Genomic DNA, 25,612 nt, shown 5'->3' with positions numbered 1-25,612 from the left:
AGTTTAAGCCAGATAATTGATTCATAGGGCCAGCTTCCTTGATCCAGATCAAGCCCACTCCTAAACTAAAAAATGTTTAGAATTTCCAATGACAATGCTTTTAATGCACTTCGAGACTTAATCTGGGTCTAGGAAACCAGCCCAAAGCATACAGTTGTCACTGTAAGGATGTCTAAATACAGTCTCTTTGCTTCTCTCTAACTGTCTCTTCTCTTATACAGCAGGCAGAGAGCCAGGTGTGTCGGCCCATCAAGACGGAGGATGGTGGTGGTGTTGTTCGGGTCAAAGGTGAACGTCCAAGCCTGCACCTCCAGATCCCCCCGCCCTCAGGTTCTGTCTCCAACCCCTCCCAGCCCAGCTCAGCAGAGAGCCCCTTCCCCTTCCACCCCGACTCGGGATCCTCTTCCGTCTTCTTCCCTGACGGTCCTCTCAAGACCCCGGGCTCGGCATCGGCAGATATGCGGACAGATCCCTTTGCCAAGCTGCCTCCCCAGTCCCCCCACCCCTCTCACCACTCCCACCCCTCCACCCCGTACTCCTCCCACCAGGCCGCCTCCAGCCCTATGCAGGGCCAGGCCTCTTCCTCAGGTTACCCCCACCCCGGCCCACAGGGCCCTCTTCAGGGACGGCCGGCAAGCCTCGGCCCCTTCGACATGCAACCAGGGACTCCAGGGACTCCCCGGCGGGCCCAGCAGGTGGACCCCTTTTTCAGGCCGCAGCAACAGATCCAGGGTCACCTACCCCAGTCACAGCAGGGCTCTCAGGAGCACCTAGGCCCCCCAGAAAGCCCTCGGTCCAGGGGTGGAGGGCCTGGGGACTCCCCTCTCTTCTCGCCGCCCCACACCACCCACTATGGAGACCCATTCCGAGGCCAGCAGCAGGGGATGGGGCGTCCAGAATACGGTTCCTCCCCCTCCCAGGTGTCCTCACCTGTTCGGATGGGACAGGGGCAGTACAGGGCTGATATGAGTGGGGGACCCTCTCCCCGCTCCTCCTCCACGGGACGCCAGGACCTGAGTAACACGGGCTCCCCAGCAGGGATGCTGGACTCTGGGGATGGCTTGTTCAAGGCTCCCATGACGCCCCGGATGCACCAAGGGGATGGCGGCATGGTAATCCACCCTGGAGCCTCACCCAACCACCCCTCTGAGGTCTACCGCCAGTCCCCCTCTACCCCGTTCCAGGACCCCTATGCCCAGCCTCCTCTCACCCCCAGGCCCCAGTCTGGGGATAGCTGCTCCCCCCTCCCCCAGAGGCATCCCCAGGCCCAGCAGGAGTCCTGCCCCAGGGTCCCCTCCAGCCCCCAGTCCCAAGGCAGCTCCCAGTCCCCCCTCACTCCTGGAGCCCTCTCCAACGATGCATTCTCTGTCCAGTCCCCGGCTTCCACCTCGCGCTTCCAGTCACCTGACCCCTACTCCCAGCCCCCCTCGCGCCCCCAGTCCAGGGACCCCTTTGCTGCTCTGCACAAGCCCCCCCGGCCCACCTCCGCTGCTCCAGAGGGCACCCCCAGCTACAGAGGCTCACCTCACCCCAACCAGCCTCCCTCACTCCCCCCGTCCTCCACCCCTGTAGGGGACCCTCTCTCTGGGAAGCCCTCTGGGCCGCCTGGGTTCAGCCGGGGCCCCAACATGGCCTATCAGATGGCCCAGCAACAACAACAACAGCAGCAACAGCAGCAACAACAGCAGCAGCAGCAACAACAGCAGCAGCAGCAACAGCAGCAGCAGCAACAACAGCAGCAGCAACAACAGCAGCAGCAGCAACAACAGCAGCAGCAGCAACAACAGCAGCAACAACAGCAGCAACAGCAGCAGCAACAGCAGCAGCAACAACAACTCCTCCAACAACAACAACAACAACAGCAGCTCCAGCAGCAACAGCCCCAGACTCAGGCCATGGGTGCTGACTTCCACTCCAGGATGACCCCCCAGCAGGACCCCACAGCCCCCCACCCCCCGGATGCACCTCAACCCCAGGGGGCTATGCCCGGCGTCGCCCAGGAGATGCCGGACATGTCAGCGGTTCAGGATCCTGCACTACTGGGCCTCAGCCCCTCTGAGCTAGAGAAGCACAGACAGGTTCATGTTCTATTTGCTTTGCTTTAATTAGGATATCATTTATTCCAGTATGACTATGGGGCTAATCTTTTAAGAGTCCTTCAACATCATAAGATAAATAATTGTCCCTTGTTGTCATGCTTAGGCCTGATATAACCTCTCACCGGTGATTCTTCTTTTCCTCTGATAGCGACAGAAACTGAGGGAGTTGTTGATCCGACAGCAGATGCAGCGAAACTCAATCCGGCAGGAGAAAGAGGCTGCAGCAGCCAGCAGTGCCGCCCCCTGTTGGCCTGGAGGAGACATGGCAGTCTATCAGCAAGACAAAGCACGCCGCGCTCCACCACCCTACCCACAGGTACACTATATAATATGTCAAACAACATGTCCGACATAAACTTGCATCAACTTGGGTCAGGCTCAAAATGTTTTGAATCTGAGTGGAACTGGGAGGTACTACTTGAACTTGTCCAATAAGAACACATATTTTGTTTTCCATTGCAAAAAGTTTTTCTACAGTTTTCCCTACGGAATATGCCTTTGGTAATGTCTGGCTGGTGATTCTCAGCGGTTCCTTAGTATTTTAATTGATAAAGTAGGTCCTTGTTGTTTGTCCCTGTAGGACCGTGCTGCTGCTGCTGCTGGTGCCCAGGCAGCATTGGCAGGGAAGATGGATGGTGGCCGTCTGCCACCTCCAGGAACCCCTGCCATGATGGACCCCAACCAGCTCAGGTATACACTCAAATCTCTCCTTTCTCTTCCACCTCTTTCTTCCTTCTGTGTTTTGTCTCTTTCTTAAATGCACACATAGCTGTACATTTGAAATAAATGCCATCAGGAGTTATTTCAGCAAAGATAACCTTTGTGCACAACACTTTCTCACTAGCTTACAGTACGTTTTGACATTTTGTCTGTATTTCTCTTTTGTAGACAACCAGGGCCCCCCAACCCCCAGGGCATGTATGGACGACCTCCGTTCCCTGGCCAGTGGCAGCAGGGCCCAGGTCCCCGTCGGTTCCCCCAGCCTGGCATGGAGGGTGTGGGCCCCAGGCACCACCTCAATACCCCCATCAACATGCAGCCTGGCATGGACCCCGGAGGACCCCCACCACAGTTCATCGAGCTGAGGCACAACTCCCAGAGGCTGCCCCTGGGGACCCAGTTTCTCCAACGAGGGCCCCAGCAACGGCCGCGCCTCTACATCACCCAGCAGCAGGAAATGGCCCCCGGCCAGTTTGTTCATCATCCAATGACTCAGGGTATGGACTCTCAGACAGACGGGGTCAGAGACTCACGGCTGGGGCTACAGCAGGGTGGTATGGGTCTATTACTGCCCCAGCAGAGCACTGGCCCCTCACAACAACAACCCCATCTCCAGCCCCACACAGGCACTTCTCAGACCGCTAACACTCCCAGCTCTCACTCTGGGCAGCAGCACCAGCCTCCCCAGAACTCCACAGAGTCCCAGGCTGGAACTTCAGGGGACCCTAATACTGATCTCCCCGAGCCCGACCTGGAGGATCCGTTTGCCCCTAAAAGGCTAGGGAATGCCCCCGGGGATGGAGGAATGGAAGATGAGGATGACCTGGCTCTGGATCTAGACCCTGATAAGGGTGACGACGACCTGGGTAACCTTGACAATCTGGAAACCACAGACCCGCACCTAGACGACTTACTCAACAGTGACGAGTTTGACCTGCTGGCTTATACGGACCCCGAGCTGGACCAAGGGGACCCCAAGGATGTGTTCTCGGACCAGCTACGGTTGGTGGAAGCAGAGGGTGAAACACCAGGTACCTCTGGAGCTCAGGACATCAAAGTGGAACAGAAACCAAAAGTGGAGCAAAATCCAGTCCCAAACACAGGAGGCTCCACATCGTCCTCAACCCCCCATCCCTCCTCCTCGGAGTCTGCCGACACCTCCAGGATAAAGCTCGAGCCAGGCCAAGCGGTGGTGAAGGATGAGATGGGAGAAGCAGTCTCCATGCTCCTTGAAACAAACAAATCCTCCACTCAACCAGAGAACCAGGGTGCCTCCCTGAGCTCTGTGCGTTTAGGAGGGCTCCCATACCCTCTTCCTGGTCAGGCTGATTCCTTATCCTCTCTCGGGGAGGACCCTTTGGGGCTGCCCGATGGAGGGGGACAGCACTCCCCAGCCGTGGATCTAGACAAAGTCGAGAGCTCTCTGGAAGCCAGCGAGCTTCCCTTGCTGATCCAGGACCTGCTGGAGCACGAGAAGAAGGAGCTCCAGAAACAGCAGCAACAGCAGCAGCTCAGCTCCCTCCACCAGGGGGCGATGAGGGGGCACATGGGAGGCCACCCCAACCACCAGGGGGGTCCTGGACATATCATGCTGACCCAACACCATCGCCCCCCACCCCAGGGCATGATGGGACAGCCAGGTATGGTGCCACGCCCTCCACACCTCCTGCAGCAGCAAAGGATCATGGGACAATCTGGGATGACGCCACAGCACATGGCTGCCATGGCTCAGCAACAAGGAATGATGAGGGTGGGGCATCCTGGGGGAATTCACCCAGGGCTCAACCCTCAGCAGCAGCAGCAACAACAGATCAAACAGTCAACTCTGGCTGATAACTTCTTCCCTGATGAAGGTAAATAAATGAGTTCTCAAGGTTGTTTGATCTTGTTTGAATCATGACTCTTATTTATAAAGACTGTTTGAATCATGACTCTTGCATGATTCCTGAATCCTTTTTTGAATCATGACGTTTTCCTTTAATATATTTTTCCCGGTGTTTCTGCTTGCTCCTTCACAGATCTAGACAAGTTTGTGACTGACGACATTATGGATCCCATCGCCAAGGCAAAGATGGTGGCACTGAAGGGCATCAAGAGAGTGTTGGCACAGGACCCAATGGGGGTACCCCCTGGCATCAACAGGCAACAGGTCTCTCTGTTGGCCCAGAGACTAGCGTCAGCACCAGGAACAGGAGACCCACAGGGTCAACTCGCATCTGGCCCATCTAAGGTACTATAGTTGTGTTCATAATATTCGTCCTGTAAAGCAGATCATTTGCTGTGGGATCCTCAACACACAATCACTCAATCTGTTTAGCTGATTTATGTATTATTATTATTTTTGTGTATTTTATTTTAAAGGATTTTCTTTTGCAATTTAGTACAAAACAAAAGCACACAAAAAAATTAGCAGCCAGACATATTAAATTAAGTATTGCTTAAGCAAGACATGGGACAAAAATAGAGCAACAATTACAACACGGTGGTCCCGTGTAGCTCAGTTGGTAGAGCATGGCGTTTGCAACGCCAGGGTTGTGGGTTCGTTTCCCACGGGGGGCCAGTATGAAAAAAAATACAAATATAAATAAAAAAATTATGCACTCACTAACTGTAAGTCGCTCTGGATAAGAGCGTTTGCTAAATGACTAAAATGTAAAAAATGTAGTCAGTGTTCACAGTCAGTCTCTGTCCAGACTGTCCAGAAACTGACACCAAATCTTGAGAAAGTACGGAAAAAACGAATATTTTCCAAGTTAATGGTGTTAATCATTTCTGCTAGCCATATACTGAAGCAAGGGGGGGTGGGTGACTTCCATTCTGTGAGGATTTGTTTGTTGTTGCAGCCACCATTCCAAACATCAGAGCCTGTTGTTCCTCATAGGACGATCTTGGAACAGACTCTGAGCAGCCAAAGAGAGCAAGTTCTGCATCAGGTTCAATGGCCCTCTAATATACACTACCAGTCAAAAGGGTTTTTCTTTATTTTTTACATTGTAGAATAATAGTGAAGACATCAAAATTATGAAATAACACATATGGAATCATGTAGTAAACAAAAAAGCGTTACACAAATCCAAAATATATTTTATATTTGAGATTCTTCAAATAGCCAACCTTTGCCTTGATGACAGCTTTGCACACTTGGTATTCTCTCAACCAGCTTCATGAGGTAGTCACCTGGAATGCATTTCAATTAACAGGTGTGCCATCTTAAAAGTTAATTTGTGGAATTTCTTTCCTTCTTAATCCATTTGAGCCAATCAGTTGTGTTGTGACAAGGTAGGGGGGGGGTATACAGAATATAGCCCTATTTGGTTAAAAAAAAACAAGTCCATATTATGGCAAGAACAGCTCAAATAAGCAAAGAGAAATTACAGTCCATCATTACTTTAAGACATGAAGGTCAGTCAATACTGAACATTTCAAGAACTTTGAAAGTTTCTTCAAGTGCAGCCGCAAAAACCATCAAGCGCTATGATGAAACTGGCTTTCTTGAGGACCGCCACAGGAATGGAAGACCCAGAGTTACCTTTGCTGCAGAGGATGAGTTCATTAGAGTTACCAGTCTCAGAAATTGCAGCCCAAATAAATGCTTCACATAGTTCAAGTAACACACATCTCAACATCAACTGTTCACAGGGGACTGTGTGAATCAGGCCTTCATGGTCGAATTGCTGCAAAGCAACCACTGCTAAAGGACACCAATAAGAAGAAAAGACCTGCTTGGGCCAAGAAACACGAGCAATGGACATTAGATCGGTGGAAATGTGTCCTTTGGTGTGGAGTCCAAATTGGAGATTTTTGGTTCCAACCGCCCTGTCTTTGTGAGACGCGGTGTGGGTGAACGGATGATCTCTGCATGTGTAGTTCCCACCGTGAAGCATGGAGGAGGAGGTGTTACGGTGTGGGGGTGCTTTGCTGGTGACACTGTCTGATGTATTTAGAATTCACGGCACACTTAACCAGCATTGCTACCACAGCATTCTGCAGCGATACGCCATCCCATCTGGTTTGGGCTTAGTGGGACTATCATTTGTTTTTCAACAGGACAATGACCCAACACACCTCCAGGCTGTTTTAAGGGCTATTTTACCAAGGAGAGCGATGGAGTGCTGCATCAGATGACCTGGCCTCCACAATCCCCCGACCTTAATCCAATTGAGGTTGTTTGGGATGAGTATGACCGCAGAGTGAAGGAAAAGCAGCCAACAAGTGCTCAGCATATGTGGGAACTCCTTCAAGACTGTTGGAAAAGCATTCCAGGTGAAGCTGGCTGAGAGAATGCCAAGAGTGTGCAAAGCTGTCATCAAGGCAAAGGGTGGCTATTTGAAGAATCTCAAATATAACATATTTTGATTTGTTTAACACTTTTTTGGTTACTACATGATTCCATATGTGTTATTTCATAGTTTTGATGTCTTCACTATTATTCTACAATGTACAAATTAAATAAAAACCTTGAATGAGTAGGTGTGTCCAAACATTTGACTGGTACTGTACCTTTGAGTACCAATCAAAGATGTTCCTCCAAAAATTATTAAGTAGGGGGCAGAGCCAAAAAAGATGAGTTAATGAACCCTCTGAGGCTTTACACTTGACAGAGTGGGGAGACCTGGGGGTAAATTCTATGTAATTTGGTTTTGGATTAATGACGTCTATGCATGACTTTGTATTGTATCAATTGATATCTGGCATTGATGGAACAGGAGTGAATTCTAGACAGGGCTTCTCCCCATAGAGCATCTGAGATCTCAATATTTAACTCTTTACCCCAGGTCTCCTTGAGATGACCAGTAGAGGCCTCTGTGTAGTTGGAGAAAAAGGAGTCAGACTGTGAGATGAGGTGTTTTGAGTTGGGAGGGCGCTGTAGCAAATCATAAAACGAATGTTATACAAGGAGGGTGTCAACATTTTGAATTTTCCCTTTGATATAGTGTCTGACTTGTAAATAACGGAACAAAATGTGAATGGGAGAGATTTAATGTATTATTTAATTGGATGAATGATGCTAATTGCTTATCTATGTAAAAGTATTCAATTGTGGCCCTTCTCCCTCCATTCAACAAACACCTTATCTGAATGAGATGGAACAAAGTAATGATTTAAGCATATTGGGGTGTATACAGAGATATCAAAGATAAAGGAACCTGGGAAGAGAAACCATTTTAATGGCATTAATGCGCCCCATCATAGAAAGAGGCAATATTCTCCAGCTCTCTGTTTTGTTTTAGCTTTGCAACCAGCTCACTGTAGTTAAGCTTGAAGATGGATTTCTAGATATTTTTAGTCCCAGGTAAGTTAAGTGGTCATGCACCACTTTAAATGGTATCCTCTCTAACTCACTTGCTGTAATATTATCTGAGATGCACATGAGATTACTTTTCCCCCAATTTATTGAATAGCCAGATAGTTTGCCAAATGAATTGATTAAGTCTAGTAGGTTAGGGACAGAGACTACTGGGTCCCAGAAGCATAAAAGCACATCGTCTGCATATAACTAAATGCAGCTTTCTATGTTTCCTACTATAAGCCTTTAAGACCTTGGATATTAGGATGCTCCATTATTTGTATTGCCAGGGGTTCAAGGGCGACAGCGAAGAGCAGAGGACTGAGTGGGCAACCCTGCTGAACAGAAGCTGATTTTATGTATTTTGACACCTTTTTATTTTTAGGAAGGGGAAAGCAGTGACCCAACACAATCAAGACCCAACCCTCCCCAGTTTGTACAAGGGATCATCAGTAAGTTCTACACATTTCTCATCTTTATAATACTTACATATATTTGTTAGTTGATGTAGTCCAGTGTTTCCCCAAACCTCTTCTTGAGTACCCACAGCCATTGTACATAATTTGATGTATTCTAGTAATCACCCCCCTGTTTTCCCTACCAGACGATACAGAGCAGCATCAGTATGAAGAGTGGCTCCTACACACCCAGCAGCTGCTGCAGATGCAGCTCAAGTTCCTGGAGGAGCAGATCGGAGCTCACCGCAAGTCCCGTAAGGCTCTGTGTGCCAAGCAGCGCACTGCCAAAAAGGCAGGCCGTGATTTTGCCGAGGCTGACGCAGAGAAACTCAAATTGGTCACAGAGGAGCAGAGCAAGATCCAGAAACAGCTGGACCAGGTGGGGAAGACTCTCTGAAAATCCTTACCCCATCCATCCACCCACCCACCCACCATCATGCTTTCCAATCTTAAAGTAACTGTCCAGTGAAAGTCTCACTTTTAAAAGTTCATATTCTGTTAACTCATACCCAAATAATGTTGTTGACTCATCGTGTATTTGTGCCCAAAGCATACATTGGATAAAAAACACTTCAAAATCCCCACCCCAATCTTGTATCTCAGACTGTTTAAAAAATGCTTGCTATTTCCTCATGGAGGATGATGTAGCTGGCCAGTCAGCGGTCTACTCACATTAATATATTTAATGACCGGTATACGCCCACACATTCTGTTGTTGGGGTATGCCCACGCCTTTCCAACACAGAAAAGCTGCTTTTTTTCAACTTGTGCCATTTTCACATATTTTCAAGTTGGGGTGGTGCTTTAGATGATGAATTTGAATTTGCTAAATGGTGAAATGTCCCTTTTAACGTAATTACTATTTTTTGGAAGGAAAACGATTTCACCCATATTTCTAATTCTAAGTCATATTTCATAGAAATCTGGAAACACTGGACAGTTACTTTAACATGGTACTAGGCTCCTGTTAACCCATATCTCTCGTTGTGTTTCAGGTGCGAAAGCAGCAAAAGGAACACACCAACCTGATTGCAGAGTACAGGAGCAAGCAGCAGCAGCACCAGCAGGGCTCTGGTCTCCTGGCCCCAGGGCCCTCCACCCAGGGGACCCACATGCTCTCCAAGATGCCCGGGCAGATGATGATGGGCCAGCAAGGAGCTCCCATGATGGGCCAACCTCCAGGAATCATGCCCCAGGGAGGTATGCCTGTCAGAATGCCCCCACAGGGGCAGCCGTTCCTGGGAGGAGGCCAGCACCCCGGAGCCCTGGGAGTCAGATCCCCTGGTCCTCCTGTTTGTCCTCCTGCAGGGTTCTTCCCCCAGGGTCCAGGAGGAGTCCAAGGAGCAGACCCAAGACTTCTCCAGGAGAGACAACACAGGATGCAGATGATCCAGAAACTACAACAGCAGCAGCAACAACAGGCGATGATGCAAGGCCAGCAGCCCATGCCACATCCAGGTGTCCAACCAGGTATGTTGCCACAGCCAAGCGTCATGGGTAACTCTCTGATTAGTCAACAACAACAACCAAACCTCCAACAGGGAATTATGCCCAACCAGGCCATGGTGCCCCAGGGAATGGTACCAGGGCAGGCTGTGGCCCAGCCACCTCAGACCCTGATGGGAGGGCAGCCTATGAACCAGCCTCCAGGCATGATGGGGGCCCAGCCAGGGTTGATGGGGGCCCAGCCAGGGTTGATGGGGGCCCAGCCAGGGTTGATGGGGGCCCAGCCAGGCATACAGCAGCAACAGAGGCCTCAGGTCATAATGGGACAGCAGGGAGTAGGGGGACCCCCTCAGCACCATGGACTAAGAGGACCCGGCCAGGCCCAGCTCACACCTCAACAACAACAAATCCTGGCTCAGCGCATGTTGGCGCAACAGAAGCTACAGCAGCAGCAGCAAGTGGCACAACAACAGCTTAGGCAACCACCACCACAGGGCTTCATCAGCCAACCCATCCAGGCTCAAGACTCCCACGGAGGACTCTCTCAACCTGCTACCCCAGGTCAGATGGGATCTTCTCCCGCTTCAGCAGGGGGGAGCACGCGGGTCACCCCTCAACCAACTGAGGGGCTGCAGCAGGGGGAGGGTGGCATCCTTAGTCCTAGCTCCAAGACCCCTCCACAGCAGGGTGGAGCTGGACCTTCAACCCCTGGCCAGATGACCCAACCAGGGGCTGCTGGAGAGCAACAGGCGGTAGTGGGACAACAACAGCAATACATGGCCCAGCAGCAGCAACAGGCACCACAACAACAACCGCCTCAAAATGCTCAAGCTGGACATCAACAGCAAGCAGGTTACCAACAGGCAGGCATGCATCCTCAAGTACAACAGCAGCAACCACAGCAGCAACAGCAGCTTCAACAACAACTCTCTCTACAGCGACAGAACTCCCTCAATGCTGATCCCTCAAAGTCTGGTTTGGTTACCGTCAAGCAGGAAGGACAGCAGATGTGTTACATGGCCCAACAACAGCAACAACAACAACATAATCTTATGCAGCAAGCCCAAGACCCCATTAGACAACAACAGCAACAACAACAGAATATTATGCAGCAAGCCCAAGACCCCATTAGACAACAACATGACAATATGGGCCAGATGAAAAATGTGATGGGTCAACAGAACCACCCTGGTCAGCCTCAGCCCGTCCCTGGTATGCCAGGCCACCCTAGTCCCCAGCAACAGGCCCTCATGGCCCAGCAGCAGAAGCAGCAGGCCATGATGGGCATGCTGAGAGCCCAGCAGCAGGGCATGATGCCTGGCCAGAGGCCTGGAGGTCCACCTGGTCAGATACGCACCCCAGTCAACATCCAGGCTATCATAGCCCAGAACCCCCAGCTCCGACACCTCACCCCCAACCAGCAGATACAGCACATCCAGGCCATGTTCCAACAGCGCCAGCTCCAACAGCAGCAACAACAACAGGGCCAGATGCTGAGGCTTCAGGTGGGCCAAGGACAGCCAGGGCAGATGGGGCCCCTAGGATCAGGGCAGCAGGTGGGACAGGTCCAGAGGATGCCTGGAGGTCTGGAGGCCCAGCAGCAGCAGATGCACTATGGAGGAGCTCTGGGGAAACCAGGGGGAGTGGGCTCCCCGCAACAACCAGGGATGATGGGCCTCGGCCAACCACCGGGCGTGGTGGTGACTCAGATGCAGCAGCAGCAAGGGATCACGGGACCTGTAGTCCAACAGCAGCAGCCAGGAGCCTCGCCTCAGTATTCTCTGAGTGTCCAGCAGCAGCAGATGATTCAGCAACAACAGGCCCAGCAACACCAGATGATGAGATGCCAGGTACCCATGGTTCGCTCCCCCATGGGGCAGGTACGTGGTGGGCCCCCTCATGGCCGCCTCATAAGGCCCATGTCTCCCCGCCAACCCTTGGCCAACTCCCCTGGTGACCCCCAGCGCCACGCCATGGCACAGGCGATGGGGATGCGTCAACCCAACCAAGTCATGCAACACCAGCAACAACCACAGATCCACATGGCTCAACAACGCTTCCAGGGCTCTCCCTCCCACGCAGGATCCCCTGCAGGATCCTCAGTCCAGAAACAGGAAGCAGGCATGAGCCCAGCTACCCCAGGCACGCCACACTCCACCCACGTTGCCTCTCCATCTGTAACTGACGGTGCAGCTGGGAAAGGTAGTCCTTACAGTCAGATCAAGGCGTCTCCTCTCAGGTCACCTGGAGCATCCAAGAGTCCCCTGGACTACCCTGGGCTTAAGGCCGGAAGTGGCGACATTACTCAGAGCCAAGTCCCCCCGAATGGGCCTTCGCCTCAGAAGGGTGAGAGTGGACAGCAGGGACGGCAGCATCCACAACAGGGTTCAGAGAACCAGGGTGGTCCTCAATCTCCACCAGGCTCCAGAGAGGGAGCTCTGTGTAAGATGACCCTAGAGAACATCAAACAGGAGCCCAGAGAGGTGACCTGTGATGGGGAAGGAGGTGGTGGTCCACACTCTGGGGCCATCAAGAGGGAGGTGACTGGGGAGCCGGTTGGAGGGTTTGGTAACACTGGTCCTGGACTAGGAGGGGACCCAGGAGCCCACGTCCCCAGGACTGAGACAGGACAACAGCTGCTGCAGAAGCTCCTGAGGACCAAGAACCTGCAGCTGGCAGCTCATAGGCCATCTGACGGCATCCACAACGAGATCAACGGACACATCAACAGCAAGCTGGCCATGCTAGAGCAGAAACTACAGGGGACTCCACGCAATATGGAGGTGAGTCAGATATATCCTATCCGTTATGTCTGTTATATATCTTCTTCTCCTTTTTGCCAGGGAGTAGGTAAGAGTCATAGAAATGTACTTAGAATGTCATAGTCCTCTCAAATGGGATGATGGTGCAATTCCTTGCTTCATTGCATTTGTTTGTCCTCTTCACAGGATCTGCAGTCCATCACAAAGAGGGCTCCTGTTGCCAAGGCAAAGCGCACCAACAAGACTGGAGAACGAGCGCCCCAGTCCCGTAAGAAGAAGAAAGAGGAGGTTGGGAAGAGCACTGAAGCCCTGATGAAACAACTGAAACAGGTTAGAGGAGATGAACTCCGAGGCTTGGTGAATGAATTCAGAGCACCAGACCTTTTCTCACCGAAACGTAGTGGGACACTTTAATTTAATGAAAGGGTGGAAATGAACTGTTGATTTTAGTGTATGCCGTATTATTTGATAACTTTGATATTGCAATGGAAAAAAAGCGCTCTCTAAAAAATGCAGTGCATATTTGGTAGGATGCCATTTTTTACAGTAATACCTAATTTGGCTTTCCCCATGCTTGTTTTGTTTTTTGTGACAGAAACTTACAAATGTTGTCATTATTTTCATCCAGGGCCTTTCTCTCCTTCCCCTGATGGAGCCCTCCATCACTGCCAGTCTGGACCTATTCGCCCCTTTCGGCAGCAGCTCAGCCAACGGCAAGGCCCAGCTCAAGGGCTCCTTTGGAAATGCAGTACTGGACAACATCCCAGACTACTACTCTCAGCTTCTCACCAAGGTACTGTCTTTTCAACAAGCTGATGTGTACAGCATAGACTTACTGTTAAGGTCTAGATTTCCAGCTAGATATTGCTCTTATGCAACAGTGTTCTCAGACATTATTTTCTTTATTTATGTATATTCACTCACCCAGCAGTTTAACAAGATGTGCGTATTTTTTGCTTTTGAAGCGCTTTGAGATTTCTTTCTGTTATGAAAAGTGCTATAGAAGTTTAATAAATTATTATCATTATTATATGACAACAATGGCTTTTATTGATCTCAATTATCCCACTGTTCACTGTTTAACCACGGCACCCTATATCCTTAGAGTAACCTCAGTAATCCACCAACACCCCCGTCCTCCCTGCCCCCCACACCACCCCCCTCGGTGCAGCACAAGATGCTCAACGGGACGACTGCTGTGGAGGAGCTGACTGAGGTACAGAAGGATTCCGAGACCACAGAGGACACTATGGGTAAGACGAGGCTTTTATATAATTTAAATAAATATATTTTAAGTGTTTTTAAGTCTTTCTTTTAAATAAAGAGTCACTTTGTCTCACTTCCGAGTACCTGTATGGTTTTATACAGGCACCCCCAAATTCAGGTAATGAATTTGTCATCCAAAACCCTCAGCAATTTCATGGTCCTTCGAGCCAGATAGGAACAATGTAAGGGTTTTGTACAGTGCAGTCAGATTTTATGAGCAGCTGAACAGTATGTTAATCGCATCTCTCTCTACAATGTGTCTGCAGATTCTGTCACTGAGGAGGTAAAGAGTATGGATATCCTTGCAGCACTCCCCACCCCTCCTCATAACCAGAACGAGGACATCAGGTATGATATGCAGGACCTAAAATAAACGTTTTGGTCCACCAGCCACTGTGGCAGGTAGATTTAAAAATCTACCAGCCACTCAGATTTTTTACCAGATAAAATATTTTAAGTGTGCTAAAATTACACAAAGAAAACACAAAAAAACTGATGAGCATGCTTTATAATGTTTCTAAAACAAATGTATTACTAGTAAGAAGTAATGTGGTATATTGTTTAATTTCATAACATTTTTTGTGACCTGAGTCTTTTAACCAAAATATCACAGATGAGACAACATTTTCACCTGCCCCTTTAAGGGTGGGAGGTTACCGTGGTAACGTGACAGTCATGTTTTGCATGTGAGATTGAGTCTGACGAGTTGCCGCGTTATCTTCTCTTCCCTATCAGTTGAAACTCAAACATTGAAAAACAACCTAGCTTGTGAACAAAACAAGGTAAATAGCCAAGTAGACTTTTGTTTCAAGTACACTACCGGTCAAAAGTTTTAGAACACCTACTCTTTCAAGGGTTTTTCTTTACAGCCACCCTTTGCCTTGATGCCAACTTTGCACACTTTTGGCATTCTCTCAACCAGCTTCATGAGGTAGCGACCTGATGTGCATTTCAATTAACAGGTGTGCCTTCTTAAAAGTTAATTTGTGCAATTTCTTTCCTTCTTAATGCGTTTAAGCCAATCAGTTGTGTTGTGACAAGGTAGGGGGGGGTATACAGAAGATGGCCCTATTTGGTAAAAGATGAACATGAAGGTCAGTCAATCCGGAACATTTCGAGAACTTTGAAAGTTTCTTCAAGTGCAGTCGCAAAAACCATCATGTTAGCGCTATGATGAAACTGGCTCTCATGAGGACTGCCACAAGAATGGAAGACCCAGAGTTACCTCTGCTGCAGAGGATAATTTCATTAGAGTGACCAGCCTCAGAAATTGCAGCCCAAATAAATGCTTTGCGGAGTTCAAATAACAGACACATCTCAACATCAACTGTTCAGAGGAGACTGTGTGAATCAGGCCTTCATGGTCGAATTGCTGCAAAGAAACCACTACTAAAGGACACCAATAAGAAGAAGAGACTTGCTTGGGCCAAGAAACACGAGCAATGGACATTAGACCGGTGGAAATGTGTCCTTTGGTGTGGAGTCCAAATTTGAGATTTTTGGTTCCAACCGCCGTGTCTTTGTGAGACGCTGTGTGGGTGAACGGATGATCTCCGCATGTGTATTTCCCACCGTGAAGCATGGAGGAGGAGGTTTTATGGTGTGGGGGTGCTTTGCTGGTGACACTGTCAGTGATGTCTTTAGAATTCAAGGCACACTTAACCAGCATGGCTACCACAGCATTCTGCAGCGATACGCCATCCCATCTGGTTTGGGCTTAGTGGGACTATCATTTGTTTTTCAACAGGACAATGACCCAACACACCTCCAGGCTGTGTAAGGACTATTTGACCAAGAAGGAGAGTGATGGAGTGCTGCATCAGATGACCTGGCCTCCACAATCCCCCGACCTCAACCAAATTGAGATGGTTTGGGATGAGTCGGACCGCAGAGTGAAGGAAAAGCAGCCAACAAGTGCTCAGCATATGTGGGAACTCCTTCCAAGACTGTTGGAAAAGCATTCCAGGTGAAGCTGGTTGAGAGCATGCCAAGTGTGTGCAAAGCTGTCAAGGCAAAGGGTGGCTATTTGATATATTTATTTTGATTTGTTGAACACTTTTTTGGTTACTACATGATTCCATATGTGTTATTTCATAGTTTTGATGTCTTCACTATTATTCTACAATGTAGAAAATAGTAAAAATAAAGAAAAACCCTTCAATGAGTAGGTGTTCTAAAACTTTTGACCGGTAGTGTATATTAGACCAACTTTTATGGCTGTCCGCAGCGCTTCTAAAAATGCTTATTTCACTCAGCTCTTCACGCACACAGCCCTCAGCCAGGTGGTGTTGCAGCACGAGGTGGGATAGGCTATAGGATTCGTAGATCTTTGACTTTATGCTATGAATTTACCAGCTATGAAACAAAAAACAGCCACTGCAGCATTTATTTAACTATGTAAGTGATCATACTTGACTGTTTTTATTCACAAATGCATGTACAATGCCCACACTGTGGAGCCCTGACCACCCGCAAACGTGGCTGGTGAAATAGATATCTTACCCGCCAATGCCAAAATCTACCCGCATTTGGCTGGTGTTCATTTTAGGCCCTGATTATATGATATGGAGCTTATCTGAATCCTGTGTTAGGGATGGGCACGGTCGTTCGAATGGACATTAGTATTTGAATACTTGCGAGAGTATTCATTTTTTTGAAGAAAAAAAATCATAGGCCTATTTTAAAAATGAAAAGTCTGTCTCAATTAAATAAAGGTGTCTGTGACATTGATATATATGGATATACCATGACATTTGAAATTCTTAATTTAATAAAACATACTTTTGAATGTATTTTTTATGACGTGCGCCCCATAAAAATACATACCGTATAACCTACACAGGTTTCAAGCGTGTAGATTGTTGGCATTACAGTCAGAGGCTCCATGTGAGCAACGTGAAGTGGGAGATCTCTTATCAATGCAAAATAGAATACAACTTACAGAATAGTTAGCTAAATGAGTAGGCTACAACGAGCAACAAACAGGTAGGCTGCTGTTTAATCTGAATGGAGTTGTTGTAGACAAGGACGGGGAGCGCGGTAAAATAGCCTCAACTAGCCTAGCTAGCTGGCTAGCTAACATCTGGCTATCATCAAATCACATTTTATTTGTCACATGCGCCAAATACAGCAGGTGTAGACCTTCCAGTGAAATGCTTACTTACAAGCCCTTAACCAACAATGCAGTTTTTAAGAAAAATAAGTGTTAAGAAAGTATTTACTAAAATAAACTTAAGTAAAAAATAAATAATTAAAGAGCAATGATAAAATAACAGTAGCGAGGCTATATGCAGGGGGTACCGGTACAGAGTCAATATGCGGGGCCACAGGTTAGTCTATGTAATTGAGGTAATATGTACATGTAGCTAGAGGTAAAGTGACTATGCGTAGCTCAGTTGATAGAGCATGGCGTTTGCAACGCCAGGGTTGTGGGTTCGATTCCCACGGGGGGCCAGTATAAAAAAATAAAAAATATGTATTCACTAACTGTAAGTCGCTCTGGATAAGAGCGTCTGCTAAATGACGTAAATGTAAATGTAATAATAGAGTAGCAGCAGCGTAAAAGAGGGGGGGGACAATGCAAATAGTCCGGGTAGCCATTTGATTAGCTGTTCAGCAGTGTTATGACTTGGGGGTAGAAACTGTTAAGAAGCCTTTTGGACCTAGACTTGGCGCTCCGGTACCGCTTGCCGCGTGATAGCAGAGAGAACAGTCTATGACTAGGGTGGCTGGAGTCTTTGGCAATTTCTAGGGCCTTCCTCTGACACCGCCTGGTATAGAGGTCCTGGATTGCAGGAAGCTTGGCCCCAGTGATGTACTGGGCCGTACGCAGTACCCTCTGTAGTGCCTTGCGGTCAGAGGCCAAGCAGTTGCCATACCAGGCGGTGATGCAACCAGTCAGGATGCTCTCGATGGTGCAGCTGTAGAACCTTTTGAGGATCTGAGGACCCATGCCAAATCTTTTCAGTCTCCTGAGGGGGGATAGGCTTTGTCGTGCCCTCTTCACGACTGTCTTGGTGTGTTTGGACCATGATAATTTGTTGGTGATGTGGACACCAAGGAACTTGAACCTCAGCCCCGTCGATGAGAATGGGGGCGTGCATGGTCCTCCTTTTCCTGTAGTCCACAATCATCTCCTTTGTCTTGATCACGTTGAGGGAGAGGTTGGTATCTTGGCACCACACGGCCAGGTGTCGGACCTCCTCCCTATAGGCTGTCTCATCATTGTCGGTGATCAGGCCTACCGCTGTTGTGTCGTCGGCAAACTTAATGATGGTGTTGGAGTTGTGCTTGGCCATGCAGTCATGGGTGAACAGGGAGTACAGAAGGGGACTGAGCACGCACCCCTGAGGTTTCCCAGTGTTGAGGATCAGCGTGGCAGATGTGTTGTTACCTACCCTTACCACCTGGGGGCGGCCCGTCAGGAAGTCCAGGATCCAGTTGCAGAGGGAGGTGTTTAGTCCCAGGGTCCTTAGCTTAGTGATGAGCTTTGAGGGCACTATGGTGTTGAACGCTGAGCTGTAGTCAATGAATAGTATTCTCACATAGGTGTTCCTTTTGTCCAGGTGGGAAAGGGCAGTGTGGAGTACAATAGAGATTGCATCATCTGTGGATCTGTTGGGGCGGTATGCAAATTGGAGTGGGTCTAGGGTTTCTGGGATAATGGTGTTGATGTGAGCCATGATCAGCCTTTCAAAGCACTTCATGGCTACAGATGTGAGTGCTACGGGTCGGTAGTCATTTAGGCAGGTTACCTTAGTGTTCTTGGGCACAGGGACTATGGTGGTCTGCTTGAAACATGTTGGTATTACAGACTCAGCCAGGGACAGGTTGAACATTTCAGTGAAGACACTTGCCAGTTGGTCAGCGCATGCTCAGAATACACATCCTGGTAATCCGTCTGGTCTTGTGAAGGTTGACCTGTTTAAAGGTCTTACTCACATCGGCTACGGAGAGCGTGATAACATAGTCGTCCAGAACAGCTGATGCTCTCATGCATGCTTCAGTGTTGCTTGCCTCAAAGCGAGCATAGAAGTGATTTAGCTCGTCTGGTAGGCTCTTGTCACTGGGCAGCTCGCGGCTGTGCATCCCTTTGTAGTCCGTAATAGTTTGTAAGCCCTGCCACATCAGACGAGCATCGGAGCCGGTGTAGTACGATTCAATCTTAGCTTTGCCTGTTTGATGGTTCGTCGGAGGTCATAGCGGGATTTCTTATAAGCGTCCTGCTCCTTGAAAGCAGAAGCTCTACCCTTTAGCTCAATGCGGATGTTGCCTGTAATCCATGGCCTCTGGTTGGGGTATGTATGTATTGTCGCTGTGGGGACGACGTCATCGATGCACTTATTGATGAAGCCAGTGGCTGATGTGGTGTACTCCTCAATGCCATCGGAAGAAACCCGGAACATATTCCAGTATGTGCTAGCAAAACAGTCCTGTAGCTTAGCATCTGCGTCATCTGATCACTTCTGTATTGAGCGAGTCATTGGTACCCGCTGCTTTAGTTTTTGCTTGTAAGCAGTAATCAGGAGGATATAATTATGGTCAGATTTGCCAAATGGAGAGCTAGTTTCTTTACATCGATTTAATGCACTAAAGACAGGCACTGCCAAATGGGATGATGGATAACCTATGTCATTTACAAGTTTGTCTAACTAGCGCGAGTCGGTGGCTACTTTTTCTCTCTCCCCCCTTGGGATCACATTGTTATTGTTTTTAACTTTTCCTCAATATTTTGAGGAGGACCATCCTCTTTCTCTCTGGAGTAGCCTCCTCTGTCATGTATAGTACCCTCCCATCCTATACACAGTGTGCCCTTGACAGATCATATTTTCCAGGATGGAGAGCAAGTATTTTGCTCTCAGTACTAAAATAACTACTCATAATAATGAGTAGTTATTTAGTATGAAGTTGATTGCAAACATTACCTTACCTATATCTTTCAGGATGGAGAGTGATGAGGACAGCGACGCTCCAGACAGTATTGTTCCAGCATCCTCTCCTGAGAGTGACCTAGGTGACGAGGCACCCCGCTTCCCTCGCCTCAGAGAACCCAAAGAGGAGGAGACTGAGAGAACCATCTCCCCTACCATACCACTCATCCCCCGCACTGCCATCCCAGGTAGGACCACTACACATTCTTCTGATCTCATAAAAAATATAGGTTACTTGTTGACAATGCACTTATTGTAAGTTGCTCTTGAGCGTGCGTCAAAGAGCATCGCTAAATGACTAAAATATTTCAAAATGTAGTACCAAACTAATAATTGGACTATCACTTCGGAAATATTAACTTAGGAATTCCCTCCTCTTGCCAGTCCACGTCATCTTTTTTCTGTCCTTGTCCAGTGTTTCCAGAGAACAAGCCGTTTGAAGCAGCGGATGACAAGGTGGTGTCTACAACCAACCCCTGGGACAAAGCCAAGAGCAACGAGGTGGCTGTGACCTTCGCACTGTCCTCCGCTGCAGCCAAGGTACTGAGCTAACCCTCTTACGTCCCTACACCCCTTTCTGACCCCCTCTCATTTTCACTCCAACCAATCTCCTATCTAGCCTGGTCCCAGATCAGTTTGTGCTATTTTGCCAACTCCTATGGTCATTGTCACGTTTGGCAAATGGCACAAACAGATATGGGACCAGGCTAGCTCCTATCTGAACTAAACCATGAACTGTCTGTCAAGAAAAAACAACAACAATTGGGACAGTTAAGATCTTGATGGATGGGTGGGTTGATGTTTATTTCTCCAGAATCTGAACCATGTAATGGTGGCGGTGGCTCAGCTCCTCCACATGCGGATGCCTGGTTCCTATGAGGTGGCTTTCTCTCCCAGCCCGGGCAGAGCAGGAGCCTCAGGACCAGGAAAAAGCCCCGAACAACCAGGTACTGGACCTCCAGGTGATTTCTATTATATTTATCCTCACAGTTAAGTCCCAAATAGAATGTAGTTACCTACTAAATAGTGATCTAACCAAAAACATAACATTTTTGGGAGGAGAATAAGCTGATCCTAGATCTATGCCTAAGCTTAATGTTTCTCCAGGTTGAACCCCCCCCCCATCTTAAATTATTAGCTAGATAAAATAATTGGAGAAACAGAAAATAAACCGATTTATAATAGTAAACTCTCCCCTCAGGTACCCCGTGTGTGAAGACTGGTGGTATAGATGGTAGTTCACCCAGCCAGGATGCAGAGTGGCTCAGACAGTTTGATGTTTCTCTGCCAGGCTGCACTCTGAAGAAACAGGTGGACATCCTCTCACTCATCAAACAGGTATGTCACATTCTCTCCATTTCAGGGATGTGAATATTCCTTATTAATCAGAAAATTCCTGCTTTCCTGATATTCCTCCAATATAATAGACAGACCTATTCCTGAGCCAAAATCCTTGTTCTGCTCACATCCATGTGCAGCAGTGCTCCAGACTGCGGCCATGTAGTCTCATTTTGCGACCCTTGAACTTGGCTGTGCGAGGTACATTTTTAATTGGTCTTAATCGGTGCGAGCTGCACATTCTATCTGATCACCTCAATCAGAACTTCAAAAAATGTTTCGTGGATAAAGCAATTATTTGGTCAAACAGTAAAGTGCACTATCCTCATGATTTCTATAGGCCTAATGAAATCAAATCAAATGTATTTGTCACATGCGCCGAATACAACAGGTGTAGACCTTACTGTGAAAGTGCCTGTTTCGCTGGGGCTGCTTTGGTGAGCTGTGAGGATTTCTCAATATTGAGCTAGTAGCACACTATTTTATAACCGAGACATCTGATATGGCTTTAAAAAATGCACACCGGCCATTGCAAGTGCATGTAGGCCTCATTGGATGGTGCCACTGCAGTTTTTTAGGACATGAAATGTACTGTTCGATTAATACTACTAGTAGTGGGTTTTATATTTAGTTAGTGATCAGACTAAGTTTCCACTCCCTCAGGTGGTAAATTAGCCCCAAATGAATCAGGCCTATGTGATATTAGTGCACATAAAGATGTATCAAATGCCTGTTTTGAACCAAAAAAATTTTTTATCTGGAGTCCTATTTTGACATAGAAATATAACCATAGCCTAATTGTCAAACCAAAATTCATGGCAATCACTGGATTAGGTTGCACATCAAAATATTTTGAATCATGCGTTCTTGCTTGGACATGTTAAATGAAACAACCTATTTATTGAATACAGTCTCAGTAGTGTAATACAGTTCTTAATAAAGCACAGTGAATGACTATGACTTTATAAGATCATTACAAAAAAATATAGGGAACACTTAAACAACACAATGTAACTCCAAGTCAATCACACTTCTGTGAAATCAAACTGTCCACTTAGGAAGCAACACTGATTGACAATACATTTCACATGCTGTTGTGCAAATGGAATAGACAACAGGTGGAAATTATAGGCAATTAGCAAGACACCCCCAATAAAGGACTGGTTTTGCAGGTGGTGACCACAGACCACTTCTCAGTTCCTATGCTTCCTGGCTGATGTTTTGGTCACTTTTGAATGCTGGCGGTGCTTTCACTCTAGTGGTAGCATGAGACGGAGTCTACAACCCACACAAGTGGCTCAGGTAGTGCAGCTCATCCAGGATGGCACATCAATGCCCCCCCCTCCTCCGCACACTCCACTGGCTTCCAGTTGAAGCTCGCATCCGCTACAAGACCATGGTGCTTGCCTATGGAGCAGTGAGGGGAACGGCACCTCTGTACCTTCAGGCTCTGATCAGTCCCTACACCCAAACGAGGGCATTGCGTTCATCCACCTCTGGCCTGCTGGCTCCCCTTCCTCTGCGGAAGCATAGCTCCCCCTCAGCCCAGTCATAACTGTTCGCTGCTCTGGCACCCCAATGGTGGAACAAGCTCCCTCACGACGCCAGGACAGCGGAGTCACTCACCACCTTCCGAGACATTTGAAACCCCACCTCTTTAAGGAATACCTGGGATAGGATAAAGTAATCCTTCTAACCCCCCAAATTGTAAAGTGGTTATCCCACTGGCTATAGGGTGAACGTACCAATTTGTGAGTCGCTCTGGCTAAGAGCGTCTGCTAAATGACGTTAATGTGCCCTTGAGCAAGGCACTTGACCCTAATTGCTCCTGTAAGTCGCTCTGGTTAAGAGCGTCTGCTAAATGACTAAAATGTAAAAATGTAATGCGAGCTGTGTCAAGAAGGTTTGCTGTGTCTGTCAGCGTAGTGTCCAGAGCATGGAGGCGCTACCAGCAGACAGGCCAGTACATCAGGAGATGTGGAGGAGGCCGTAGGAGGGCAACAACCCAGCAGCAGGACTGCTACCTCCGCCTTTGTGCAAGGAGGAGCACTGCCAGAGCCCTGCAAAATGACCTCCAGCAGGCCACAAATGTGCATGTGTCTGCTCAAACGGTCAGAAACAGACTCCATGAGGGTGGTATGAGGGCCCGACGTCCACAGGTGGGGGTTGTGCTTACAGCCCAACACCGTGCAGGACGTTTGGCATTTGCCAGAGAACACCAAGATTGGCAAATTCTCCACTGGCGCCCTGTGCTCTTCACAGATGAAAGCAGGTTCACACTGAGCACATGTGACAGACGTGACAGAGTCTGGAGACGCCGTGGAGAACGTTCTGCTGCCTGCAACATCCTCCAGCATGACCGGTTTGGCGGTCATGGTGTGGGGTGGGGTGGCATTTCTTTGGGGGGCCGCACAGCCCTCCATGTGCTCGCCAGAGGTAGCCTGACTGCCATTAGGTACCGAGATGAGATCCTCAGACCCCTTGTGAAACCATATGCTGGTGTGGTTGGCCCTGGGTTCCTCCTAATGCAAGACAATTCTAGACCTCATGTGGCTGGAGTGTGTCAGCAGTTCCTGCAAGAGGAAGGCATTGATGCTATGGACTGGGCCGCCCGTTCCCCAGACCTGAATCCAATTGAGCACATCTGGGACATCATGTCTCGCTCCATCCACCAACGCCACGTTGCACCCCAGACCTGAATCCAATTGAGCACATCTGGGACATCATGTCTCGTTGCACCACAGACTGTCCAGGAGTTGGCGGATGCTTTAGTCCAGGTCTGGGAGGAGATCCCTCAGGAGATCATCCGCCACCTCATCAGGAGCATGCCCAGGCGTTGTAGGGAGGTCATACAGGCACGTGGAGGCCACACACACTACTGAGCCTCATTTTGACTTGTTTTAAGGACATTACATCAAAGTTGGATCAGCCTGTAGTGTGGTTTTCCACTTTAATTTGAGTGTGACTCCAAATCCAGACCTCCATGGGTTGATAAATTTGATTTCCATTGATAATTTTTGTGTGATTTTGTTGTCAGCACATTCAACTATGTAAAGAAAAAAGTATTTAATAAGATTATTTCATTCATTCAGATCTAGGATGTGTTATTTTAGTGTTCCCTTAATTTTTTTGAGCTGTGATATTGTGTGGAAAGAAATTGGTGCGACCAAATCATGAGCTGGTGCCACCAACTGAAAACGTTCGTACACCAGTGCCATCAGGATAAAGTGTTAGTTTGGAGGCCTGCTGTGCAGTCTCCCTATGATATAACCCTATATATTTATGATGTAGCTATATTTATTAAGGGTGGAACGATTCACCGATACGCATTGGCCTCCGATTCAAATGTTTAAGATAGGACTGTATCGGTCCGCGGACCCCACATTGATCCGAATGTAGCATGCATCGGTCCAAAGACAATCGATTCAAACCTTACGAATAGCCGATTCACACTTGTTTTGTGCTCATTGCTTTCTACCTCCTCTTTTGTGACAACTGAGGCATCCTCCAGTGTCAAACTAAGCATGTAACTGTGTTGACAATCATAGGTCTAGAAGTCATTTTGCATGCTGAATAACCCTAGGGAACATCAGTAGCCTAGTCAATTTGCACACTGTGCCCAGCTTCGGCCTGTTCCTGATCTTGCACATCTGTGTGGCACCTTCAGCATTGAAATGCTAAAATGGCTTGCGCGATATTAAGCTTTATTAGTTGAATGACAACCTATGTAATTTGCTAGGTAGTTGTTATCTACAGTGGGGAAAAAAAGTATTTAGTCAGCCACCAATTGTGCAAGTTCTCCCACCTAAAAAGATGAGAGAGGCCTGTAATTTTCATCATCGGTACAAGTCAACTATATATATAACTTTTAAAAAAACTATGACAGACAAATTGAGAGAAAAAAATCCTGAAATTCACATTGTAGGGTTTTTAACTAATTTATTTCCACATTTTGGTGGAAAATAAGTATTTGGTCACCTACAAACAAGCAAGATTTCTGGCTCTTACAGACCTGTAACTTCTTCTTTAAGAGGCTCCTCTGTCCTCCACTCGTTACCTGTATTAATGGCACCTGTTTGAACTTGTTATCAGTATAAAAGACACCTGTCCACAACCTCAAACAGTCACACTCCAAACTCCACTATGGCCAAGACCAAAGAGCTGTCAAAGGACACAAGAAACAAAATTGTAGACCTGCACCAGGCTGGGAAGACTGAATCTGCAATAGGTAAGCAGCTTGGTTTGAATAAATCAACTGTGGGAGCAATTATTAGGAAATGGAAGACATACAAGACCACTGATAATC

The 25,612-nt window shown here is 48.0% G+C and overlaps 1 protein-coding gene across 1 annotated transcript in view; it reads left to right on the top strand.

The window, feature by feature from the left end:
* Positions 1-25,612, top strand: part of LOC121546498 (histone-lysine N-methyltransferase 2D-like) — a 56,348-nt gene that overhangs the window by 20,932 nt on the left and 9,804 nt on the right. Inside the window, exons 28-44 of the mRNA XM_045209454.1 lie at positions 222-1,702; positions 1,895-2,078; positions 2,254-2,415; positions 2,680-2,789; positions 2,988-4,672; positions 4,838-5,049; positions 8,492-8,558; positions 8,711-8,943; positions 9,560-12,793; positions 12,959-13,102; positions 13,401-13,565; positions 13,878-14,025; positions 14,305-14,386; positions 19,981-20,156; positions 20,384-20,508; positions 20,783-20,930; positions 21,170-21,306. Coding sequence (XP_045065389.1) covers positions 222-1,702; positions 1,895-2,078; positions 2,254-2,415; positions 2,680-2,789; positions 2,988-4,672; positions 4,838-5,049; positions 8,492-8,558; positions 8,711-8,943; positions 9,560-12,793; positions 12,959-13,102; positions 13,401-13,565; positions 13,878-14,025; positions 14,305-14,386; positions 19,981-20,156; positions 20,384-20,508; positions 20,783-20,930; positions 21,170-21,306 — 8,493 coding nt within the window. The remainder of the gene's footprint in view (positions 1-221; positions 1,703-1,894; positions 2,079-2,253; positions 2,416-2,679; positions 2,790-2,987; positions 4,673-4,837; positions 5,050-8,491; positions 8,559-8,710; positions 8,944-9,559; positions 12,794-12,958; positions 13,103-13,400; positions 13,566-13,877; positions 14,026-14,304; positions 14,387-19,980; positions 20,157-20,383; positions 20,509-20,782; positions 20,931-21,169; positions 21,307-25,612) is intronic.

This window comes from Coregonus clupeaformis, chromosome 30 (genome assembly GCF_020615455.1).
Source record: "Coregonus clupeaformis isolate EN_2021a chromosome 30, ASM2061545v1, whole genome shotgun sequence".
NCBI classification, from domain to species: Eukaryota; Metazoa; Chordata; class Actinopteri; order Salmoniformes; family Salmonidae; genus Coregonus; species Coregonus clupeaformis.
The sequence above is the reverse complement of the archived record's forward strand: the minus strand, read 5'-3'. Positions and strand labels throughout refer to the sequence as shown.